This window comes from Chelonia mydas, chromosome 7, assembly GCF_015237465.2.
Source record: "Chelonia mydas isolate rCheMyd1 chromosome 7, rCheMyd1.pri.v2, whole genome shotgun sequence".
NCBI lineage: Eukaryota > Metazoa > Chordata > Testudines > Cheloniidae > Chelonia > Chelonia mydas.
The window spans coordinates 14,265,729-14,288,893 of NC_057853.1; the positions used below are offsets into that span (position 1 = coordinate 14,265,729).

The 23,165-nt window shown below is 37.6% G+C and overlaps 1 protein-coding gene across 8 annotated transcripts in view; it reads right to left on the reverse strand.

The window, feature by feature from the left end:
- Positions 1-6,545: 6,545 nt before the first annotated feature.
- CRBN (cereblon) overlaps positions 6,546-23,165 on the reverse strand; it is a 58,403-nt gene continuing 41,783 nt past the window's right edge. For 6 of the 8 annotated variants that reach the window (XM_043550931.1, XM_043550930.1, XM_037903766.2 and 3 more), the window contains 6 exons: positions 21,234-21,296; positions 20,175-20,259; positions 19,294-19,409; positions 15,023-15,087; positions 13,581-13,712; positions 6,546-9,838 (listed from right to left, as the gene is read on the reverse strand). In XM_043550931.1, the coding sequence (XP_043406866.1) occupies positions 9,661-9,838; positions 13,581-13,712; positions 15,023-15,087; positions 19,294-19,409; positions 20,175-20,259; positions 21,234-21,296 (639 nt within the window). In that variant the 3' untranslated portion in view covers positions 6,546-9,660. The remainder of the gene's footprint in view (positions 9,839-13,580; positions 13,713-15,022; positions 15,088-19,293; positions 19,410-20,174; positions 20,260-21,233; positions 21,297-23,165) is intronic. The other 2 variants (XM_037903770.2, XM_043550932.1) reach the window with 1 other exon arrangement.

The following is a 23,165-nucleotide window of genomic DNA, read 5'->3' on the forward strand; positions in this document are numbered from 1 at the left end:
TCAATTACTTGACCACAGGTTGGTTTGTTAGTTCTTTATGAAATATATGTAAGAGACCAATGCCAGTCTGATTTATTAATATGGTACAGGAAAACGGTTCTATAATGATACTATTCTCTGAAGAGCAGACTCGTTCAGCGAAGTTACATTCACCTTATGCAGAAGGTGTGCTCCCCAAGTTACACATTTCAGCTGGTATTATTTGGATGGTTTTACAAGTTACACATTTCTTTACACGTCACTAAAATCCAACCAATCAGTTTGTTCCAGTTCCCTAAGCTGTTGTTCTGTTCCTTCCTTATCTTTGTTTTGGATACTAGCATTCCATCTGTGAAGATCCTTCCCTAGCTTGTACTAAGACATAGAATGAACGTATCTTGATTTTGACAAGTTTCCTATCTGCCTGCGCCATGTGCTTACTTCAGCAAATACAAGGTGTTATGGGATACTTAGCATGAGTGAACAGGATTATGATATAGACCAGTTTAGGCTATATCACCGTTACAATATTTGGGCTTAATGTTATTGGTGCTTAATGCAAATATATATATGTATATACATATAGTGCAGATAATAACATCATTGGGCTCCAGGGTTGACATTCCAATGAGAGTTGGGGTGAGTTCACACATCTGTCATTGTTTCAGTCTATCTAACAGACTGGGGTTAGAAACTTATTTGTCTCAGTGTGTGGATGACGAAAGGGGAAAGCCTCCTGCGAACTATTCCTGACTCTGCCATTGACTCACTCTGTGACCTTCCTCAAATCACGTCACATTGCTTTGCCTCAGTTCACCTGACTCACATCACATAATACCTATCTTGCTTTCAGGAGTGGTGTAGCTTTATTGCTTTGAATATCTTGAGATTCTATGGCATTTGGTGCGATAGAAGTGCAAGATAAAGTCTTTTAGGGTAGCAACCATCTTTTCTTGTTGTATGTTTGTACAGGACCTAGCACAACAGGGTCCTGGTCCATTACTAAAGATCCTAGGTGCTATTGCAAGACAAATAAGAATGATATTATGACTGTATTGTTTGGCTTCCTAAATTGCAAATGTTCTTTTGAAGAAAAACATACTCTAAGACATCAAGGGTTAAATCATTACCATTTTGAATTAATAAGGTATGTTTGCAGCTACCCAGACTGCAGGCTAGTGACAAAAGCAGCATTTTAATTTTTTCCCCTACTCTTCAAAGTCTTATCTCTATTCCAAGCATAGACTTCAGCAATGAACAGACACAATTTGATTTATGAAGGGACTTATGCTGCATTTGCAGTAAGATGACGGTTTCTTTTTACAGACAAAGACAAATCTGTTGCTCCTACATGAGAAAATGATTATTTAAACCTAATTTTATTTTATGACAAAGTTTTATTCAAACTTCATGCTCACTGAAAGCGAACAGTATTCCCCAGGTATTGGGCAGAATCATTTTACAACAAATAAATTTCTAATGCAATTGTAGTTTATTTTATCACAAGGACCACACCGTACATATTCAAACTTACTGAGACTGTGCTAACATGGCCCCAGTACATTACAGCTCAAGTGACACATGAATACAAAATATCAGATGAAGGCAAGTTACAATTGGCAGGCATGTGATAGTTACATTTTGTGTTAATCTCGCTTTTCTCCCAGCATTTGTTCTCAGCGAGATGCGTATAGTTGGATTTGTTGGTCTGCTGAAGCCATTTTGCACAAGACGGTTTTAAAACAGCTAGTAGAGAATTTCCCTTCTGTAGGGTAACCAGAGCTAATATGGAGTGTGTGTGTGTGTGGGGGGGGGACTGTCAGGTACTTGCAAGGGCAGGAGGGAGAACAGTGGAATGTGGTGGTCCATTATGGACCTTATGCCACTGACTCAGCTAGAGTAGGTCCACCTTCTTGTTCTAACTTCCACCAGAGCCAGGTGTCAAAGAATGAGAAGGCTGCAAACAACTCTCTGCAACTCCCACTCTCCTCTACATCCCAAGCACAGGTGGAGAATCAAGGTCATGGTACTGATTGGTACGCTCAGTGAATGAAAATAAAGACGCAGTTTGCAAGTTTGGTACTGATTATTGCTCATTGTGTGACGGACAGCCTCCCTCACTGCAAGGTAGTTTCTATGGGGTTTTTCTTACCTATGGCTGCATTCCACTGCAAACAAACAATATAATGAATGCATAACACTTATGTTTGCCTCAGAGCTCAGATTTTTGAGCTGTATTTTTAAAGGCTATGGGTCAGATCTTCAGCTGGTATAAACTGCTGTAGCTCCATGAACTTCAGTGGAGATTTATCAATTTACAGGATCTCAGGCTCTGGCCCTATTTGTCCAGTTAGTTGAATTCTTTTATTTACTTTTTGTATTTTTTTAAATTGAAAGTCTATGGGATTTGGCTCCTCAATAACTTGAGCACTTTTGGAAAATTTTACCCATTGTCTTTTGGATGAAATGTAGAACATGGCCCTCATTATTTATGGTCAGTGCGGATGCTATGAAAGTTTTCACAGAAGGGCTAATCCCTCTTTTTATCTTGGGTAATTATACTTTTCCTATATAGGTATGCCAAATAGCTCATAGACAGGTCTCTTGACTCTGTCCTGGGCCCTGAGTGCTAATCCTAGTTTCTTACTGAATCATTCGACTACCTTATGTAAGTCACTTCCCATTTCCCCATCCATCAAAAGGAAATAATGATACATTAGCCGTGTTTTAAAAGCAGACAGAGGTCTACACCTGAATAAACACTACATCACTGAGTACTAAAATCTCCCTCGTGCTTTCGTTTCTGTAAATTATTCTTTACTTCCTAAACTTTTGTGAAGTCCTGCTGTGCTCTGTTGGAATTTGTTGTGTTTCATCTCATACGCTGTTATACTTCAATTTGGAGTAAGAGTGATTCCTCTATAGCTTGCACAATCAATGTTTGTGCACTGGGATCCATTTGGCTGAATGTGAAGGCAGAACATTATCCTTATTTTACTTGCCCATCTGGTATAGACATGAAGGCTCATTAACTTCTGTGGGACTCTCACAGTCTCGGTTGATAGTTTTTATGACAATACTAACCTTTTTGTTCCTATATATTACAAATGGAATTACTAGTAGGTGAAGAAAATGTGCACAGAGAATAAAATACAGATTACAGCCCTTTATAGACAAGTGCTACCGTATTCAGACATAGATGAAGCTTTTCAATCAGTTTGTCCTCTAAGTCCTCTAAAAGTCATATTTATTTATTTTTTAAAAGTCACACAAACATTAAAGAAGTCATATAACACGCTGCCGTTCCAAACCCTTTGTAATTTCTCTATGGATTAAGTAAAGCCTGTGATCATATCTTTATCCTTATCTAGTATTTTATCACTGATTTTATTCAGGTAGTTGACCTTTCTTATGAGCTTCAATAAATCAGCAAATCCTATAGAATACTGTGAAGCATGACTGGTTATTGTCTAATAAGTCTACCCTCTCTTCCTCCCCCTCCCCACAAAATCCTCTTCGAATTCCAATGGGATAGTAAAGATTGTTGCTTTAATAGAATGTTAGTGCTAAAGGAGCTATCAGTGCCCTTCATTATCAATGTGTGTAAAAGGACAAGGATTTAAAGTCTTGACATTTTAGGTAATTTCTTCATAACACAATAGCTCTTTGAAAATCTGAAATTCAATTCAACATGCTCCCCTACCTGCATATAACCTTAAGTACAAGTTGAACAGCCTCCTTTAGTCATAATATCTTTAGACAACAAGCTCAGGATCTGTCCTCTTCATATGGTACATGCTCACATTTCTATGAAGAATCTATCAACCCATGCCCAACATAATAGCTATGCATTTGTCACTAGCCCCTAGCGGATTTGCACAATGCTGAAAAACATGGGATCTCCCAAGGAAGAGGGGCAGACATCTTAAATTTGTACGGAGTCAAGCATCTGGTAAGCCAATCAACGGCAACTTGTTTATGAGAAAATGCATACACAGGTTTTCTTGCATGCTAGATCTTGTGTGGGTGGGGAGAAGTTAGAAATGCATATAATATGTAGCACTGAATAGCTTTTCAGCCATGTGATTATAAACTGCTAGAATATACTAAAAATAGCAAACACTTTCAGTCTACATTCAAAGTATGACCTGAAAAGCCTCTGCAGAAACTTAGTCATACACCAGCACTGGTGAAAACATTAACAGGAACTGGGCATGATTTACATTTCAGACTTACTGGTATTTGGCAGTAATACTAACCACCCTCCATTATAATTCTTGCCAGGTAACTGGAGAAAACTCTTCCCACTTTACATCAAGTCTAGGGGTAAAATTTTCAGAAATGCCTAAGCAAGATACATGCCTCAGAGCCATTTTCAAGCGACTTAAGCCCTTAGCTCAGTGGCGCCCAAATGTTTCCTGTCTCCCCTCCCACCTTCATTACTGCACAGCTGGTTCAGCAGTGGAGCTTGGGCTGAAGGCGGAGCTGGGGGCAGAACTGGGGATGCTTTCTGACAGAAAATTAGTTCCTGGCCTGTACTTAGAACAAAAATGTCAACAGCTAAACCAAGTTACTCTATTTCTTTAGGTAACCTAGCCCAGAGCATAGAACATTAGAGGTGAAAAAGCTCAGATTAGACAAGGTCCAAATGCTCCTGGTTCATGCGGTAGCACACATTTATGAGCATACTGGTGGGTTCATATCTAAGCTGAGAGTTTTTGCTCTGGCTCAGTTGCACTTGATGCAGGACTTGAGCAAGAGGTGGAGCAATGGTGGCTTTACATCATTTTTATATTTCTTCCCATCCTGGAGCTGGCTAGTCCCTGTGCTTATCTTAGACATTCAAGATGCTTGTAACAGTTTTTAAGGCTCTACATTGGGATTTATCAAACTTCATTGCACTGAGACCCCCCCACCCCCGACAACAAAAATTACTACACCACTCCAGGAGGGGGAACTGAGCTTGTCCAAGCCCTGCTGCGCTGGGGTCAGGGTTGGGGAGGCCTAAAGCCCGAGCCCCACCACCCCAGGCAGGGGAGGCCTAAAGCCCGAGCCCCACCACCGCAGGCAGGGGAGGGACGCAAAGCCGAAACCCAAGGGCTTCAGCTTGTAACTGAGCCCTGATGCCCAGGACTGAAGCTGTTGGGTTGCATCTCTGGCCCCAGGGAAGCTGGTCTCAGGCTTCAGCTTTGGCCCTAGGCAGTGGAGCTCAGGCTTTGGCCCCAGGAAGTCTAAACCAGCCCTGATGACCTCATTAAACGGGGTCGCGACCCACAGTTTGAGAACCCTGCCTGACATAATTTTTCCTCATCTTCCCTGGTCTTATCACATCCTCATTGCCCTCCTCTTTGCTAATTCTGCCAGGCTCAACATACCATTTGTCTGCCTTTCCCGTGTTTGTCTCTGAGCCTTTTTCCACACAACTCCCCGTAGATGGCTCACTTTTCCTGAACTTGTCATAGCTACTCTCTCCTCAAAACTCACTTCTTCCATGATGCCTCTCGAAAACTAGCTGCCTAAGTTATCTACTTATTTATCTAAACTCTCTGTTAATGAAGGATTTACTCATTTAAATGAAGATAAATGGTGGAACGCTAGAAGAGAGGGAGATAAAAATTGGAATTGAAGCTAGGGATTGCTTGGGTGGGTGGAAGTAAAGGGCTTAGAGGGACCATTTTTTCAAAAAGACAAAACTCGGACCCATGTAGGAGCCCTGCCCCCAAGGCCCCACCTCTTCCCTCAACCTCCTGCCTCTCCTCTCCTCTTGAGGCCCTTCCCCCTGGCCAGGCCAGAAGCCAGAACCAGGCAGTGGTAAGAGCTGCCCAGGAACCTGGGCCACTGTGGAGAGACCAGGACCCTCCACCTCCCCTGGGCAGAGGTCTGGCATGCTCGAGATGCTTGTGTCCCTGCCCCCTAGGGAGCACCGCCCAGGGCAGGTAGAGGGTCTGGGGCTCCCGAAAGCGACCTGGAAGGCTCTTGCTACTGCCCAGCTCCGGCTTTTGGCTTGGCCGGGGTGGGCCCTTTAGGGGAGGGGGGAAGGGAAGAGGAGCAAGGGCAGGGCCTCATGGCGAGGGGGGCTAAGGCCGCTGGGAAGAGGCTGGTGCCGCCCTGAGCCTTAGGCAGGCACTGGAGGGAATCTGGGCCAAATGCTGTCTGGAGTCATTCAACCCAGGACCAGGACTTGAACTCTGCATTTCAGAACCGTCCCACCCAATTCAGGATGGGTGATCACCCTAAAAGGGCTGATGGGGGAGGGGAAGGGACGAGGGACTTTAGTGTTTCATTTAGCGCCCCCTTCAAAAACAAAACAAAAACAAAAACCCAGTAGAATTACTGAGCCATGTGTGTACCATTTTGCTTACATATTGTGTGACTATCTTACACCTTTTGTCCTTCTTTGCCTTTCCAGTCTGCATGCTCTTTGAAGTGGAAACAGTGTCCTCTGTATTTTGGAACACACCTAGGGCACTTTGAATAACACCACAATCTAAATAATAATACAAAACCAAATGCTATCCTTCCTTCCCAGCCCAAGCACCACCCAAAAACATGATCCTAGGCATTTGTTTTGAAATATATTTGAAAGAGTTTTATTTTTCGCAAATGTTTGCAAGCAATGAGATTTTCTGAAAACTTGTTTAAAAAGGCAGACAAAGGAACAGTTAAAGAGAGCGTGTTACCCTACCTGCAACTTTACAAAGAAGTTTTAACAGTCAGATGAAAAACAGGTGGATGAACAAAATGTTTCATGTACAAAAATAGCATTATAAAATAAAATAAGAGATATAGAACTCCAAAACACTCTAGAACAGAAACAGCTACATGCAACAGAAAACATTTTATTATGGTTCTGTTTATGCATCTAAATTTAACAGAAATTGTTTTGAAATTTTGATATTTGTTAGTGAAATGGACTTTCAGATCAATGTGGTGTCTTAGTGCTACCGCAATAATGACTTTAAAAGAAGCAACTGAATGAAGCTGAAACAACTGTTTTCATGATGTTTACTGATTTGTTTAGTACTTGGTTCTCAGAAGTATGTAATCTCTGTATTTGAATAACTTACTGATAACAGCTGACAATCCTAACATTGTAGTAATTTTTCCTCAGAAAAGAAAACCCATTTTTCTAAGCATAGAAAATTCTAACTAATGTACAGAACCTTTTACAATTCTACATCCATACTATAAAAGACCTACTGTACATATTAAGGATCCCTACAGTTGTAGTTTTTTAATGGCAAGGTGCCCTACAACCGAGTTTATCTTCTTTGCAATTAACCTGAATCACACGTTTTCAACTTAGAAAATGTCATGAACTTTGTAATGGCAAACATTACACAGAATTTTAGGCAGAGTGAAAAACAACATTAAGTTACTGCTAAATTAACTTCTTAGTGATCTCACTCGATTATATTAGTTTTACATTTTTATATATGCACAATACCAAAAATATGCCTATTTCATGCTAAAATATTGTCTCACAATGTTATTCTGATCTTTTTACTTGAGGCAAACTGATACAGACCTAGCCAAAAATAAAAGCACACTATTAGGTTTGATGATAGCCGAAGACAACATCCTTTTTGAAAAAAATCACTCACCGCAATTCAGTGAATATTAACAGTGAATGACATGATTTTCAAAAGTGCTAGGCATCCACAAAGCTCAGTAATGTCAATAGGAACTTCAGGTGCTTAGTACCTTAGGAAAAAAAATAATCAAACTAAGTTAGAAAAAACACCCTCAATATAATTTGAATGACTATAGTACAGATAATTCACAGACTCTTGCTCCTTTCACACGAGTGCTTAACATTTAATCTTTTTGAAAGCTGATTCTAAAAATACAAATAAAATCTAGAATGCTTTAAGAAAATGAATCATCTTTCACCCTCTATTTGTTCAGAATTTTGTTTAAACTAATATTGCTTTTCACCGCTCACTGATAAGTTAAGAATGTTGCAGAATAAAGTAAAATTTGATTTTACAGATGTATATGTGATAACTAAAAACATCACAGAAGCACAGAGGTAGAAGGCTTCAAGGAATTAAACCTGAGTTACACCATCATTACTCTCTAGATATCTAACATAATAAAGTTTTCTAATACCCTTTCAGCATATAACATCTTGTATCACTTGAAAATCTTTTTTTGGCTTCAGTACAACACACCATGGCAACATCAGTAAAGTCAGTTGCTTATCTCTTAAAGATATTTGTCCTTATTCCTTTACTGGAGTAACATATTAATGCTACATACAATAAACAAACATGGTATGTGGGGATGGATGAAGCATTTCATAAATATAATCTTAAACATTTTAGTATAATTTTTCTTTATCAATACAAGTAACCACACATACAGGATCTCTAAGATTTACTTTGAACAAATAAAGAGTGAACAGAAGAGGGGAATATATATATATATTTATAGGAGAAATCTGTCATCTTCAGATTCTACCACCAAAGTGCATTCTGAAAAAACAGCAAAAGCTGCACCCTTTTTGGCACCCTTTTCTGTAGCACAGTGTCTCATAAAAACAAACCTGCCTTTGATTTCTGCTTTATTTAGAAACATTACTCCTTTATCAGGAAAGAATGATGATAAATGCACAGCCTTTCACTTATGATATGCAAACATAAAAAGCCGTAAAGGTATGCTGCCTCTCCCTAGTCAAAATACAGATGTGAGCAATTTCCAGTGTGAAGTATTTCACAGATTACATCACCAAACTTTAGGCATGTATACAAGGTAAATTAATTTCAGAGGAAAATTGTTTAAAAAAATGTAAAACTATTTAATTTTATTGACTGAAATTTACTAATGTATTATGGAAACAAATGATAATGTATTTTATGCACTGGAATCAACCTGTACATTTTATATTCATAATTTAGTTTTTATACGATTGCTAATCAACATGTCAAACATGCTAAGTTTATGAAATAACTGATAAGGACAAAACAAGTAATACAGGATTCCTTTAAAAAGGAATTTTATACAGTAGTTGCTTTAGCAGCAGATATCAGTAAGTGCTTGGCTTCTACCATTTACAGCATCGCTACAAGGATGACATTAACCAATGCAACATCAACCGGTACAGAGGTTTGGACCTGACACACTCTTTGATACTTGTTTAGGCAAACATTTGAAAAAGACTGTGTGAACGTGGAGTATTTCATATAATTGGAAACAAGGATTTCTCAGCAAAATATACTTGAAGTATACTAGTAGCCAATATCCCACAAACAAAATTTGATATTTACCATCATACATAAATTGTATGAATCAAATACTGTTTAATCGTGCTTTTTTTTGCATATCTTTTAACCTTACTTCAATTGCAGTAAACATCTTCTTAAATTATACAGTGGCAAGTTTGAGTAATCTGTTTCAGCATTTATCTGACATTCCTAGAATCAGATGCATTTTCTGGTCTCTCACTGTACTTCTCTTCCCAGTGTCAAATTTTAAGACACAACCTTCAATTCCCAGTATATCTGGAAACAACAGTACCTTGTCTGTGCACCAAACCCAAAATGTAATGATGCTTGTCTTTTTCCTTGCTTTCATTTAAAAAAAAAAACGTATTTAAGCAAGCATCAGAAGCCGCATTGACCATGTTCAACTGAGAGATACTGGCGGCTGCTTATTCACTCCAAAAACAGGTTTACTAGATTACAGGCAAAGTAATGGTGTTCTATCGTGGCCTGATCCATCTTCTGGAATTCTAGGCAGGAGAGCAGATCGGGTCAATCCCCAGAATCTTTGAGGAGACAGATCTTTTTTAGCAGCTGTGAACTTCCACCCCATGTGATTCCCACAAATTCTGCACTGGGCTATAGTCCATGCATACCTAAAAAAAAAAAGAAAGTGTTTTGGCAGGAGTCACATCATTCATGAGAACATTTTAATGGAACTGGAACAGTTAAATAACTCAGTAAGTAGAAAATATCAGTTTTAGTTTGGGATTTTCAAATGGGTTTATGGGATTCAGGGACCCAATTCTCATTGATTTTTCAATAGGACTTGGGCACCAAACTCCTTAGGTCTCTTTGAAAATCTCAGGCTTTAAGATTATTATATTGTCCACAAAAGTACAATAATAAAAGCATTTTATTTCCCTATATATTTCAGTAATATGATTAATTATTGTGTGCCAATACAGGAGTATCAAAAATGCTTATCATAACAAACTTAAGACATAAGGGATGGTTTTAAGGATATATTTAAAGGAGAATGATTTTTTTGAGTTGCTGATGGATTTAATAAAGAAGGAGGCATCTAGCTTGATAGAGCAATGGAATCTTTCTTTTTAATAGCTTCAAAAGGAAGAAAACCAAAATTCTGCTGCCTCCAGAGGAGAATATCTGAGAGTGAGAAGTAAGGACTAACTTCAGAACAGATAATATGAGTCACCAGATGCCTTCTGTGATGAATGCATGAAAGAAAAAAGATCCTCTGAGACAGAGGTTCTCAACCTCTTTCTTTCTGAGGCCTCCCCAACATGCTATAAAAACTCCACGGCCCACCTGTGCCACAATAACTGGTTTTCTGCATATAAAAGCCAGGACCAGCGTTAGGGGGTAGCAAACAGGACAACTGCCTAGGGCTCCATGCCACAGGGCCCCCCCGCAAAGCTACACTGCTCAGGCTTCAGCCCTGGGTGATGGGGCTCAGGTCCCTGGGCTTCAGCCCCATGCTGTAGGCTTTGGCTTTCTGCCCTGGGCCCCAGTGAGTCTAATGCTGACCATGCTTGGAGGACCCCTGAAACCTGCTTATGGCCCCTCAGGGAGACCTGGACCCCTGGTTGAGAACCACTGCTCTGACAGATCAGTCAGTGAACTGGTTTTTCCATATATCCTGATGACCGCCCATCTACATCACTCACCACTGACAGGTGGACTTGTGTTCAAAGGAGAAGCAGGCAGCAAGGTGAGAAATGGCAAATTTAAATGTGTGCAAATTAGTCAAGTACCCTGGATGGCTATTGTGGTAGCTATCAATTTGTTTAAGTCAGCAAGTGAATGCAAAAACAGGGTCCAATTCCTTTAGGAGACAACAGATCACCATGGAGAGACAGACTGGTTTAAGGTGAGTTAAATTTGATGAGCAAATTATTTCTGATAGTATTGTACAGAAAGAAAGAGGCAGAAAACGATTTATGGATTAAAGTTAAGGACAGAGTTGTAGAACACAACTTACAATTTGAAATGTATGTGAATTATGACAAGCTTACAAGTGCAAGTTGTTGTTTTGTTTTTTTTTAATTATTCTAAAATATGCTTGTCTATTCAAACCAAAAGCTTAAATGGTTCTGGGAGGGATGGGCGGCAACTTTAAGGGAACCTAAACTTCAGTTGGAAGAAAGGATCATAGTGGTTGCTTAAGAAAACAACAGATAAAGGACAGAAAAAAACCCCAAAATCGCACCACACCCAAAATGTTATATCCCGAGGTTTTTTAGTGGAGAGCTCAGGACAAGGCTGTGGGTAATGGGGGGAACCCTTTGATGTAGGAATCCAATTACTCAGATGCAACTCTTACTGGTTGCAGAAGCTGAGATCAACCTTTCAAACATGTGCACTATCTAAGAGAATTCATTACTGTAATTTTATTTGAGAAATTGATCTGTATCACTTTACCTTACCAAGACTTGTTCTGTGGAATAACCTTTTGAAAATAAAAGTCCATGGATAAACCATGAACAACTCTGACTGCTCTAAATTTGTTCAGTTTCCCCTTTGATTTTTGGCAGGATCCGAGACAGTTCCTGCACCTGTACATTTTGTTTTCCTCCTTGCCCTCTACCTCCTTCAAGTTAGAAAAACAGGATTTATTTGCATCTTTCACCTGCTGAAGCGTACACACTTTTTAAGTGTTCAGAACTCAAATAGCTTCAAAATTAGGTTATTATTCCAGCAGTGCTACAGGTGCTAAAGAGTTTATTTAAAAAATGGTTCAGGAATAAACACCTTTGTTATTTTGAAAAGTAAGTACCTTACTTCCTCAAACAGCAGAATTATATCACTGAACATTTAAATCAGTCTCTGGATAAGGTAATATTTCTATTTTTCAATTATTATTAAAGCATAGCTGACAGTTTGTGGATTTTTCTAAATATTCTATATAGGAACAATTCCACTTATGCATCACGTTTTCTGTATTTGTCTCTAAATTTTTTTATCACCAAAGATATCTGCAGAGAAACAATATGGCTTTTTTCAGAATTCATCTGTTTATGCCGTACAATTCCCTGTTTAAAATTTTTGTAGGGACAAGACTGGTCCCTACAGAAATAATTATAATATGTTTTCCATAAATTTGTCTATGTCATAGACAGAGAAACTCTTAGGAAATAAATATCCCACTTATCTGCTCCAGAAGCTGGATTGTGTTTAAATATATTATTTAAAGTTTTCTATTTTATTTTAAAAGCTGGGTATTCAAAATCTCCAACCTACTTAAGAAGCTACTAGTCCAGTTATATGGTTTATATATGAGATTTTCCTCGTAATTTTTTTAGACAAGATGAGTAACATGACATGGTCTGAAATGATCAATACGCTAAATATTCTGCTTGGCATTTTGCATCAACTACACTTGTAGGGAGGGTGGTGATGGAGCACCAAAGATAAACGGAGGAGATTGAGGGAGAACAGAAGTAAATTACACTTAATCCTTTTCAGTGATCTATCAGATATTTGATAGTGAGGAATCAGTAGTCAGGATTAAAGTGTGCACCACTTAAAGTTTCTAATATGAATAAAATAAATACAAATCTATACATTTTAGTCCATGAAAGACAGAATTCCCAACCATAAGCAATATAAACAACCAAAATAGTTTAAAACAAGGTCCTCAGATTTGTAAATAATCTCTAGTCATAATGAGAGACTGTCACAGTTTACTATGTGGAAAGTTCTAGGGTTGGAGATTACATACTGAAGACAATTCAAACTGGGGATGGAGGGAGGGAGGGAAGAAGTAACAGTAGTATCATTCTGGAGACTGAAATGTTTTTAAAAAGAATGAAAGACATGATCCTACAGCTAACAGATTTTAAGAGGATAGTTAATGTCACCTGACACTTTAGCTGCTGGTTCTTTCGCCATCTGCGTGAAAGACTGTAAGCCCTTTGGGGACAGAGTATCTATTTTACAATGAGGCCCTGATACCTACCTGACTGGGGTCATTTGGTACTACTACGATACAAATTATAACACTCCCTATTATATATAGTTATTTATCAAGATGCTGGTTGGGTAATTAAAAGAGAATTATTCAAAAACAACTTTTAAAATGTGGCAAAATGTATGCACAATTTTAAAGGTACAAGAGAATTTTCAATACGTTTTGTCTAACTTGTCCAATTTATTTTAGATTAAGAAGGAATACTAAATTTACTTTTTTCTTCATTTACAGTAGTTAAATTATCATTTTTAAGAGTTTAGAAAATAATGTAATGTCTGCTTCTGTTTGTAGGCCAGAATGCATTTAAATCAGAATTATAAATTTCTATTATTTGCTAATAAGATTTCTGAACTGTATTTTGTAATACTGGAGTACATTATTAGTAGAAAGAAATACTGTTTTACCCAGGAAACCAACTGTGCTCTGTAGAAGGTCGGCCACTCAGACTCAAGTTGCAGGCTTTGTACACTGTAAGGGTCTCATGGACATATCCATGAGGATTTACATATGCTGCCATGGGTCCACACAGAGATAAACTACAATGGATAAATAAGAGCCAGTTATGTGCTTTGATAGTTTCCCAAGACATATATCAAAAAGGAAAACAGGGCTGAAAAGTGTTCATAAAATTAAAACAACTCTAATTAGAAAATGAATAGAGGAAGGAAATTGCCAAATGCTTAAAAATATTTTGCATAAAAAGCAGTCTAATATGCTTGTAGACAAAATTTATTGAGTTACAGTATTAAAAGATGGAATAAAAATAGGTATGTGCATCTTCATTACATGAGAGAACATTACTTGCCTCCACTGAGTAAAAACTTACAACAAATAGCAACACTACTCATCCTCTTAATTCTGCCTTTAAAATTGAGCAGTCACCAAAATTAAGCATTTACCACACTAAGGTCTCAATTTCAAAAAAGTAGTTAAAAAAAGACACCCCACAAATGAACACAGCAGCAGCTAAGCGTTCCACAATCTATCATTTAGATAATTATTACAGCTGCTTATCACACGGACAAAACAAAACAAAAAAACCACTATGAAGAACCTTTGTTAAGCCAAGAAATCTTTTAACCTTCAAATCATCATAGGTGATAGACAGATATTAGTTATCCTGGGTGAAGCTGGAGACAAGGCCACCAGCAGTGGTAACTGTTTTCAAGAAATACTATATTGACATACCTATTAATAAGGACAATGGATAGGTCATGCATATAAGAATGAATTGCCTACTACAACTCTTAGAATGATTTTTAGACTGTTTGACATCAAGTCATATCCAATGATACATGTCTTCCTTGCTTCACAACATACTAATAGCACATCTATGATACTCAAATCACATACGGTAATCTGAAATCAGTGCTTGTTAAAATGTGGAAGTATTATGCACAACTGAGATTTTTTTCCCCTATTACTTTTGAATTAGGTTAATCAGATCTGAAATATTACAGTGATATACAAGAATTTAGACTCCAAAATTCACCATAAGAGTACAACCCTACAGTGGCTGGGTGCTGGGCCAGATAATATAACATGGACTTTCAAACTCCAACTTCTATTATTCTAAAGTCATCATAAATAACCCTTTTGTTAGATATCTGTGGACTGGATGATGTCTGAGTTTATTTTATCTATATTGTTTTACACAGAGAATTTCCTGTGAATATTTATTGATCAGCTCAGAACAATCTCAGAAGAATAATATGCAAAGAGAAAATGAGAGTTGTAGGAAGAGCAAAACTATTAATACATATCCAATTTTCATTTATTGTAATGTTGACAAAGTACAGGAATTGCATGTCTTCCAAAGAAGAGACTAAACTAATTAAAAACTCACCTGAATATTTCATTCTTAGTTGTTATTTCTGTGTCTTGACATTGCTTACAACAAAGAGATGTACACTTCAAAAGAAAAACAAATACACTATCATGAGGACAACTTTACTCACTTCTGCATGTTTGTCATCAAAGTAACACAATCACAAGCTTTTTTGTTTTTGTTTTTTTAAAAGAAAACGTCTCTGACTATGTAACTGTAATAAATTAGGAAAAGGTCTATTCTTTCAAGAGCTTTTGAAAAACTAATACTTCTAGAGAAATAAAAAGATGTTGCTATTTAATATGTAACACAGAAAAGGAGGACAAGCATAAACATGAGCTTTTAATTTCGGCAAAATGTATTAAGTTCTGAAATACTGGGAGAGAGTGCTTTTAACTTCTTCAAGAAAAAATATTTTTAAAATTAAATGGATTGATTCCCTCACCATCCTTCTTCTTATTACCCCCTCTGAAGTACTGTAACAGATTAATCTACCACTTAAAATTACTAGAAAGTAAGCTGGAACAAAACAAAATTACTGACCTTTCCCAGAAACTAAACCTGTAAAAATCAGTTCATAATAATACTTTATTCCAGTATAAATTTTTGGGATGTAAAATATTTCCTATCTTTTTAAAAAAAAGAATAATACTTTTGAAATTGTCAGTGAAACAATTTAATAAGTTTATGAAACAAAATGTTGTTCTAACAATATTCACTTAAAACAATTTATGTAAATCACAGTTCGTACTTTTGGTTCCAACTAAGTTCTGACCCCTATTCCTCATGTCCTGCTCACCTCAGCATGTTGCTCCTTTTGTTTCCTCTTACTTATGCCTTTTGGGGGGCTTTTTGATGATGTGCACTATACCCTGAATGACTTCCCTCTAATAATATGCCAACTGTCACTACTTTCCTTCCTGTCCCTCAACACCCACTTCTTTTTGCGTGACTTCCCCACCACTAACCCATTCCTGTGTGCCATCTTCTATTGTTCTTTCATTCTACCGCACTTATCTTAAAATTATCAGAATTTAAGCATCAGACATCACCCATATTCTACTTTATTTTATTCTTTGTCCATCCTTCCCTTCTTTACCTGGTGTTTCAATCACTAGGACTGTCTGATTTATAATGTAAACTCTCTGGGGAAGGAATCATGTATGTATTATTTCTGTATAGTGCTATGCACATTTTTAGCGCTATATAAATAAACTGTTTATCATAAGAGCAGTGCAAGTTTTATTCACAAAACGCATTACTAATGCAATATATTTCACATGCATTAAGGCAATAGGCCAGATTCTGACCTCAGTTACAACACTAAATCAAAAATAAATCAGAATTTGGCTGATTCCATATGTAATCAATTTAGTGACCTTATATTATATATTACTCCAACAGTTAGAGAGATTTATATATTTTTACAGCTGGATCTTCACATGTACACTTGTGTCCTATATTGTTGGGCAAGGAAAGACTATAGACTAAAGTCAATGCTATATATTTCATAAGGGCAGTTCAGGTCTCCTAGTCTCTTTCAGGATTTATAAAAAGATGTACCTAATGCTGTAGATGAGCAGTTCTTGGAATTACATGAGTGTTAACATTAGAACATTTTATAATTTCAGCAACAGGAAAGAGGTGGCTAATCTCCTAAATGATTAGAGAAATCCCATCTGAAAATTTTCCCAATGCAGCCCTAAAAATCACAGAAATGGAGGGCTGGAAGGTATCACGGGAGACGATCTAGTCAATCCTCCCATGCTGTGGCAGACCAAGAATGCCTAGACCATCCCTTGCATAATGACAGGTTTCAGAGTAACAGCTGTGTTAGTCTGCATCTGATGAAGTGAGCTGTAGCTCACGAAAGCTTATGCTCAAATAAATTGGTTAGTCTCTAAGGTGCCACAAGTACTCCTTTCCTTTAGACCATCCCTGTTTGTGGAATCCCCATCACTGGAGGTTTTTAAGAACAGGTTAGACAACCTTTCTTGGTAACCTATTCCAGTATTTAACTATTATAATAGTTAAAAAGTTTTTCCTAATATTTAACCTAAATCTGCCTCACTGCAGATTAAGCCCATTACTTCTTGTCCTATCTTCAGTGGACATGGAGAACAGTTGATCACCGTCCTCTTTATGACATCCCGATGAGCCATGGGCTCAAGGGAACTTTGACTTAACATATTTGAAAACTGTTATCAGGTCCCTCTCAGTCTTCTTCCTCAAGATTAAACGTACCCAGATTTTTTTAACCTGTCCTCATAAGTCAGGTTTTTTAAAGGTTTTATCATTTTTGTTGCTGTCTCCAATTTGTCCACATCTTTCCTAAACTGTGGCACCCAGAATTGGTCACAATACTTCACCTGAGGCCTCACCAGTGCCAGGTAGAGAGAAAAATTACCTCCCCTGTCTTACATATGATACTACTCTTAATATACCCCAGAATGATACTGGCAGTTTACACAACTGCAGCACATTATTGGCACATATTCAGTTTGTGATCCACTATAACCCTCAGATCCTTTTCTGAAGTATTACTGCATAGCCAGTTATTCCCCATATTATAGTTGTGATTTTTCCTTCACAAGGGAAATACTTTGCACTTGTCTTTACTGATTCATCTTGATTTCAAACCAATTTATCAAGCTCATTTCGAATTCTAATGGTCTTCTCCAAAGTGCTTTCAACCACCTCCGAATTTAGCGTCAGTCACAAGTTTATAAGCCTACTCTCCACCCCATCATCCAAGTAATTAATGAAAATATTGAATAATACTGGCCTCAGGACAGAGCCCTGTGGGACTCCACTAGGTGCAGCCTCCCAGTTTCACAGAGAACTACTGATAACTGCCCTTTGCGTATGGTCCTTCAACCAGTTGTGCACTCACCTTATAGTAATTTCATCTATATCACATTTCCCTAGTCTGCTTATGAGAATGTCATGCTGAACCATGTCAGGAGCCTTACTGAAAATCAAGATATACTACAGCTACTGCTTCCCCACCAGTAACCCTTGTCAAAGAAGAAAATTAGGTTAGTCTGGCATGATTTGTTCTTGACAAATCCATGTTAGCGATTACTTATTACCCTATTTTCCCTAGTTGCTTACGATTTGATTGTTTAGTAATTTGTTCCACTTTCTAAGTTAGGCTGGTTGGTGTTTAATTTTCCAGGTCCTTTTTGTTCCCGTTTGAAAAGATAGGTACTACGTGTGTCTTTCTGCAGTCCTCTCGGACCTCACCCATCCTCCATGAGTTCTCAAAGATAATTGCTAATGGTTCCGATATTGCTTCAGTTAGTTCCTTAAGTACCCTAGCGTGAATTAAGTATCCTAGCCTGCTGCACTGAATATCTCTAACATCTAAACATTCTTTAACTAATTCTTTCCCTATTCTGGTTTGTGTTCCTTCCCCCTTGTTAATATTGATTGTGTTACGCATCTGATCACCATTAACCTCTTTAGTGAAGACTGAAACAAAATAGGCCTTAAATACCTCAGCTTTCTGTCATCTGTTATTAACTCTCAAATGCTCCTCTGTGCATTTCTCATAGCTCTTTCATGTGAAGTTAGTACATGTACACTAGATTGACAGCCCATCTGAACACACAGCTATTGTAATTCCTGCGTTAGATAGTCTTGGTTAATTTTTAGTTCCAGAAAACCCACGTAAAAGGGCAACAAAAGACAAGTTTTAAAGCATCTTGGAATCCTGCTGCTTATCAGGGTAGTAGATGTTTGAATGTAAAAATCCTTTTAGTCCAATATTTATATAGTCTTATCATTGTAGAGATATATCACACTTTAAAAAGCACCAAAATCCACTCCACTTATCATGGCACAGCAATATTTCATTAATGTATGTTTTACTGTAAATGCTTTCTGATTTTTGAAAGAATGGTACTAACTGCATCAGGCTTCTAGCACCATCTCTTGGCTGGCAACGTACAATGAAGTGTTGGAACATCATTTTAAAAATATGATTGTCATTCTTTCAAGATGAAAAAAAGCCAGCAAGTACTTTAGCGCTAGGAAAAAAAAGGATAAAATGCACTGCGAGTCTGCTGCTAAATATAATGGGCCAGCCACTATCAGTGGAGCACATATTCTATCAAAGTTAAAAATAAATAGGAAAAATAAAAAAAGTTCTAAAAAATACCACCTCTTAAAAAAAAAATTCTGCCATTTCCAAGTTATATTTTGTTATAGATTATACAAACTCTACTCTTATTACCTGGTGACACTAAATCAAAGTAACGTAAATTAAACATAAATAAGATACTTACTTTGTTCATAATATCTAATTCACACCGCAGTCGCTGAATAGCGCTCCCTATTTTAAGCAGCTGAATACGTAATGAATCATCAATTGGCAGGCAAGCAGCAACTCTGTAAGAAAAATCTGGAGAAAAGCACCATGCCTGTTACAATGTAAGAAATAAAAAAATAAAATACAGATGCCTTTTATTCAGTTCTCTATGTCTGCACAATGCTTTTCTAAACAAGATTGTACTAGCAAAAATATACACTTTTCACACATTGTATCCAAGTGGCAATGTAGGCTCTAATATCAACGTTTGCTTAAGTGTTATATCATGGGAAGGATAAGCATTTTCTGTGTGCATTCATTTCCGTAGGTCCCCTCCACCAGATTTGTAAACAGAACAAAAACATACGCAACAACAGTCACACGTTTCAGTCTTGATATACTCAATTGAGTTTTATTTTTAAAAATTATATAAAAATCAGCTGCCTTTAACCAGACCTTGGAATTTATGCTGTCATGAGGTAATGGACTTTACTGTATTCATTCTTGTTCTTATGTCATCAAAAGCACCGTTAGACCACAGGACAAGCACAGGCCTGATATACTACTACAGTCCCATCTCATGGCCAGTCAGAAAATTCAAAAGCTGGACTTTCCAGCTTTAAACATTAATTTCTAGCAGGTCAGGAAACAAGTGCTAAAAGTGTGTTGGAAAATTTTTGGTAAAGGGGCTTTGTTAATGGACTAGTATGTGCTTTCACTACACATAATCTCTTCCCAGTAGTAGTCGTGGGCTAGCCAGCAAGAAAAAAAAAAAAAAAAAAGATCATTACCTTTAACAAAATACGAGGGGAGAAAATACAAATTTGCTGAAAACCAAGCAACATAATTTTACAATACCTATTGGATTTGATGGAAGAGATTCATCTTTAAGATTTTCATCCCACTCATGTAGTTGCCTCTTGACTCTTTCCATTAAGGTTTCCTTTCATTAGAAGAAAAGCGTAATTTAAATACACATTTTTTCCCCTTTAAAATAAAAGCAAAATGGGGAGTGAGCTATTGGCCTCTAGTGGACATTAGCTTTTAAAAAGCTTAGCACAAAGACAGTTTATCTACATGTCTACATATTTTAAGCTAATAAATTAAAAATCAGCCTAGGTTTCCCATCAGGCAAGGTGGGGATACTTCTCAGAAACAAGAGATCTGATCAGTTTTGGAACATAAATTAACTACCTTTAAAGGATTTCTATGCTATGGTAGTATCAGGGTGGTTGGCAGCAGAACTGCCCCCCTCCCTCCCCTTGTGACCAGATGCATAGTCCACTTTACCTCCACAGGACACAAGGAGTGAAATCCTGGCCTCACTGAAGTCAGTTTCAAAACTTCCACTGACTTCAGTGGGACCACAAGATTTCACAGACGAGGTAATACACTAACAGCCAGGGCTGGTACTGCTAAAGTTCTTCACAGGATGCATATTCTGTTTTGTTTATAATGATTGTGGTAAAGATTGAGCAGACTTTATTGGGAGGGAGCGGAACAGCTGATTAATTTAGTGCTGATTAAGGATTCTAAATGTGTATTTTTTTTTAACTACACTGAAACTTTCAGTACTGGATCAACTATTAGGATAGGTCATATTTGGTGGGGATTCACAGTTTCTACTAAAGTCATGTACACAGACTATAAGGTAGCAAATAAAAATCCAAGCTACTGATTTGGAAATAAAAACAAAAATTGTTATTGTGTTGAGTATTTCTGCAGCAAATATGTGTAAGTTTGTTGAAGATATTTTAAAATGTGTGTCATTTTGGCTAATGTTTTGATAATGCCGCAGTCAGTACTTAAAAACACAAAATAAAAACAGATTATATGGTTTTTTGCCACTTAATAATGAAATACCCAAAAACATAAAATTGATTACAGATACCTGGGTAAGATCTGGTTTATACTTACAGCATCATATAAGGAGTAGAGCCACGGAGGCCAAGAAGTCAAACTAGCACAGTGAAACTTCCGCTGAAACAGAAAACATAACATTTACTTTTGAATCATAACATTTCTGTAGATCTTGTTCAAACAGATATGGGGGAGGGAGAGGAGAAAATAATCTGGGAAGACATCTACTTATTTAAAAATGCCACGAATTGTCAATCAACATAACACCACTGGGGACTTGTTAGCACATTCAATCCAAAAAAAATCTCAAAATATTTTGCAAATGCATTAAGATACACAGTACCCACATTGCAGATTTACAAACAAACAAACAAACAGAGATTAAATCTCATTTAATGACAAATAATCAACACGCAGATGTGGCCTTTAAAGGTACATAATCACCTTCAAATCTAGTCAGTTTTATAAGAAGTTATCAGTAGTTTCAGGTAGTTTGCCTGCCCATTAGTCCACTGTTAATTTTTGTGGGTTTTACAATCACTTTTTTTGTAGTTTAAACATATTTATCCCTCTCCTGTTGTATATGAATGATCCCCTCCAGCAATGGGGGGTAGGAGGGGAAACTGACTGACTACACAGGGTAAACAATGAAATTATTATAATGAAACGCACATGCAAACTAAAAAAAATTGAGAACAATGGGCCAGATAATTAGCTGGTGTAAACTGTCTCCCTTACTTCAAAAGAATACTTTTTAAAGAATTAGCAATGGTAAGTGTTGCTTGTAAAAACAGCAGGTAGAAGTACTCACATAGATGTTTGATTTTTAAGCTGCCAGTGTCCCCAAATGACAAGTTAAAACACACACAAAAAATATCTGTGGACAAGCCAGAAACAGAATCCAGATCACCTGAGTCTCAGCTCTGTAGTAGTCTAGTAAGTAGATCCAAAGAGTGCTTCCTCATAGTAAAACAGTTGTTGAGTAAGGACATTTCATATTAAGTACAAAACTGTGGTCAAGTCACAAGTCCATTGCTATCTAACTGAAGGTATAATGAGTAACATTACTGAAGTGTCTTTTTTAAAATCAAATAATAGTTGCATTATTGATACCATGAGTGTGGTACAAGACCCTAAAAAACAAACAGAATACAGGTTTCAGAGTGGCATCAGCAAAAAAAACCGAGGAGTACTTGTGGCGCCTTAGAGACTAACAAATTTATTTGGGCATAAGCTTTTGTGGGCTAAAACCCACTTCACTGGATGCATGCAGTAGGAAATACAGTGGGACAGTGGTTCTACAATGGGAGCTGCTGGAAGCGGCGCGGGCTGAGGGACGTATTGGCCGCCGCTTCCAGCAGCTCCCATTGGCCTGGAGCAGCGAACCGCGGCCACTAGGAGCCGCGATTGGCCAAACCTGCGGATGCAGCAGGTAAACAAACCGGCCTGGCCGGCCAGGGGCTTTCCCTGCGCAAGCGGTGGAACAAATTTGGGAACCACTGCAGTAGGAAGATATATATACACACACAGAGAACATGAAAAAATGGGTGTTGCTATACCAACTGTAACGAGACCAATTAATTAAGGTGGGCTATTATCAGCAGGAGAAATAGATGTGTATGTGTGTGTATGTATATATATATATATATATATATATATATATACACACACACACACATACACATACACATACACACACACACCTGGGCATAAGCTTTCATGGGCTAAAACCCACTTCATCGGATGCATGCAGTAGAAAATACAGTAGGACAATGGATCCCAAACTTGTTCCGCCGCTTGTGCAGGGAAAGCCCCTGGCGGACTGGGCCGGTTCGTTTACCTGCCCATATACACACACACACAAAGCGCAGTTTGAGATGTAGAACAAATCATAACCACAATGATTACAGTAAAGTTCTACAAAAAGAAAAAGGAGTACTTGTGGCATCTTAGAGACGAACAAATTTATTTGAGCTGTCAAGAGTGACC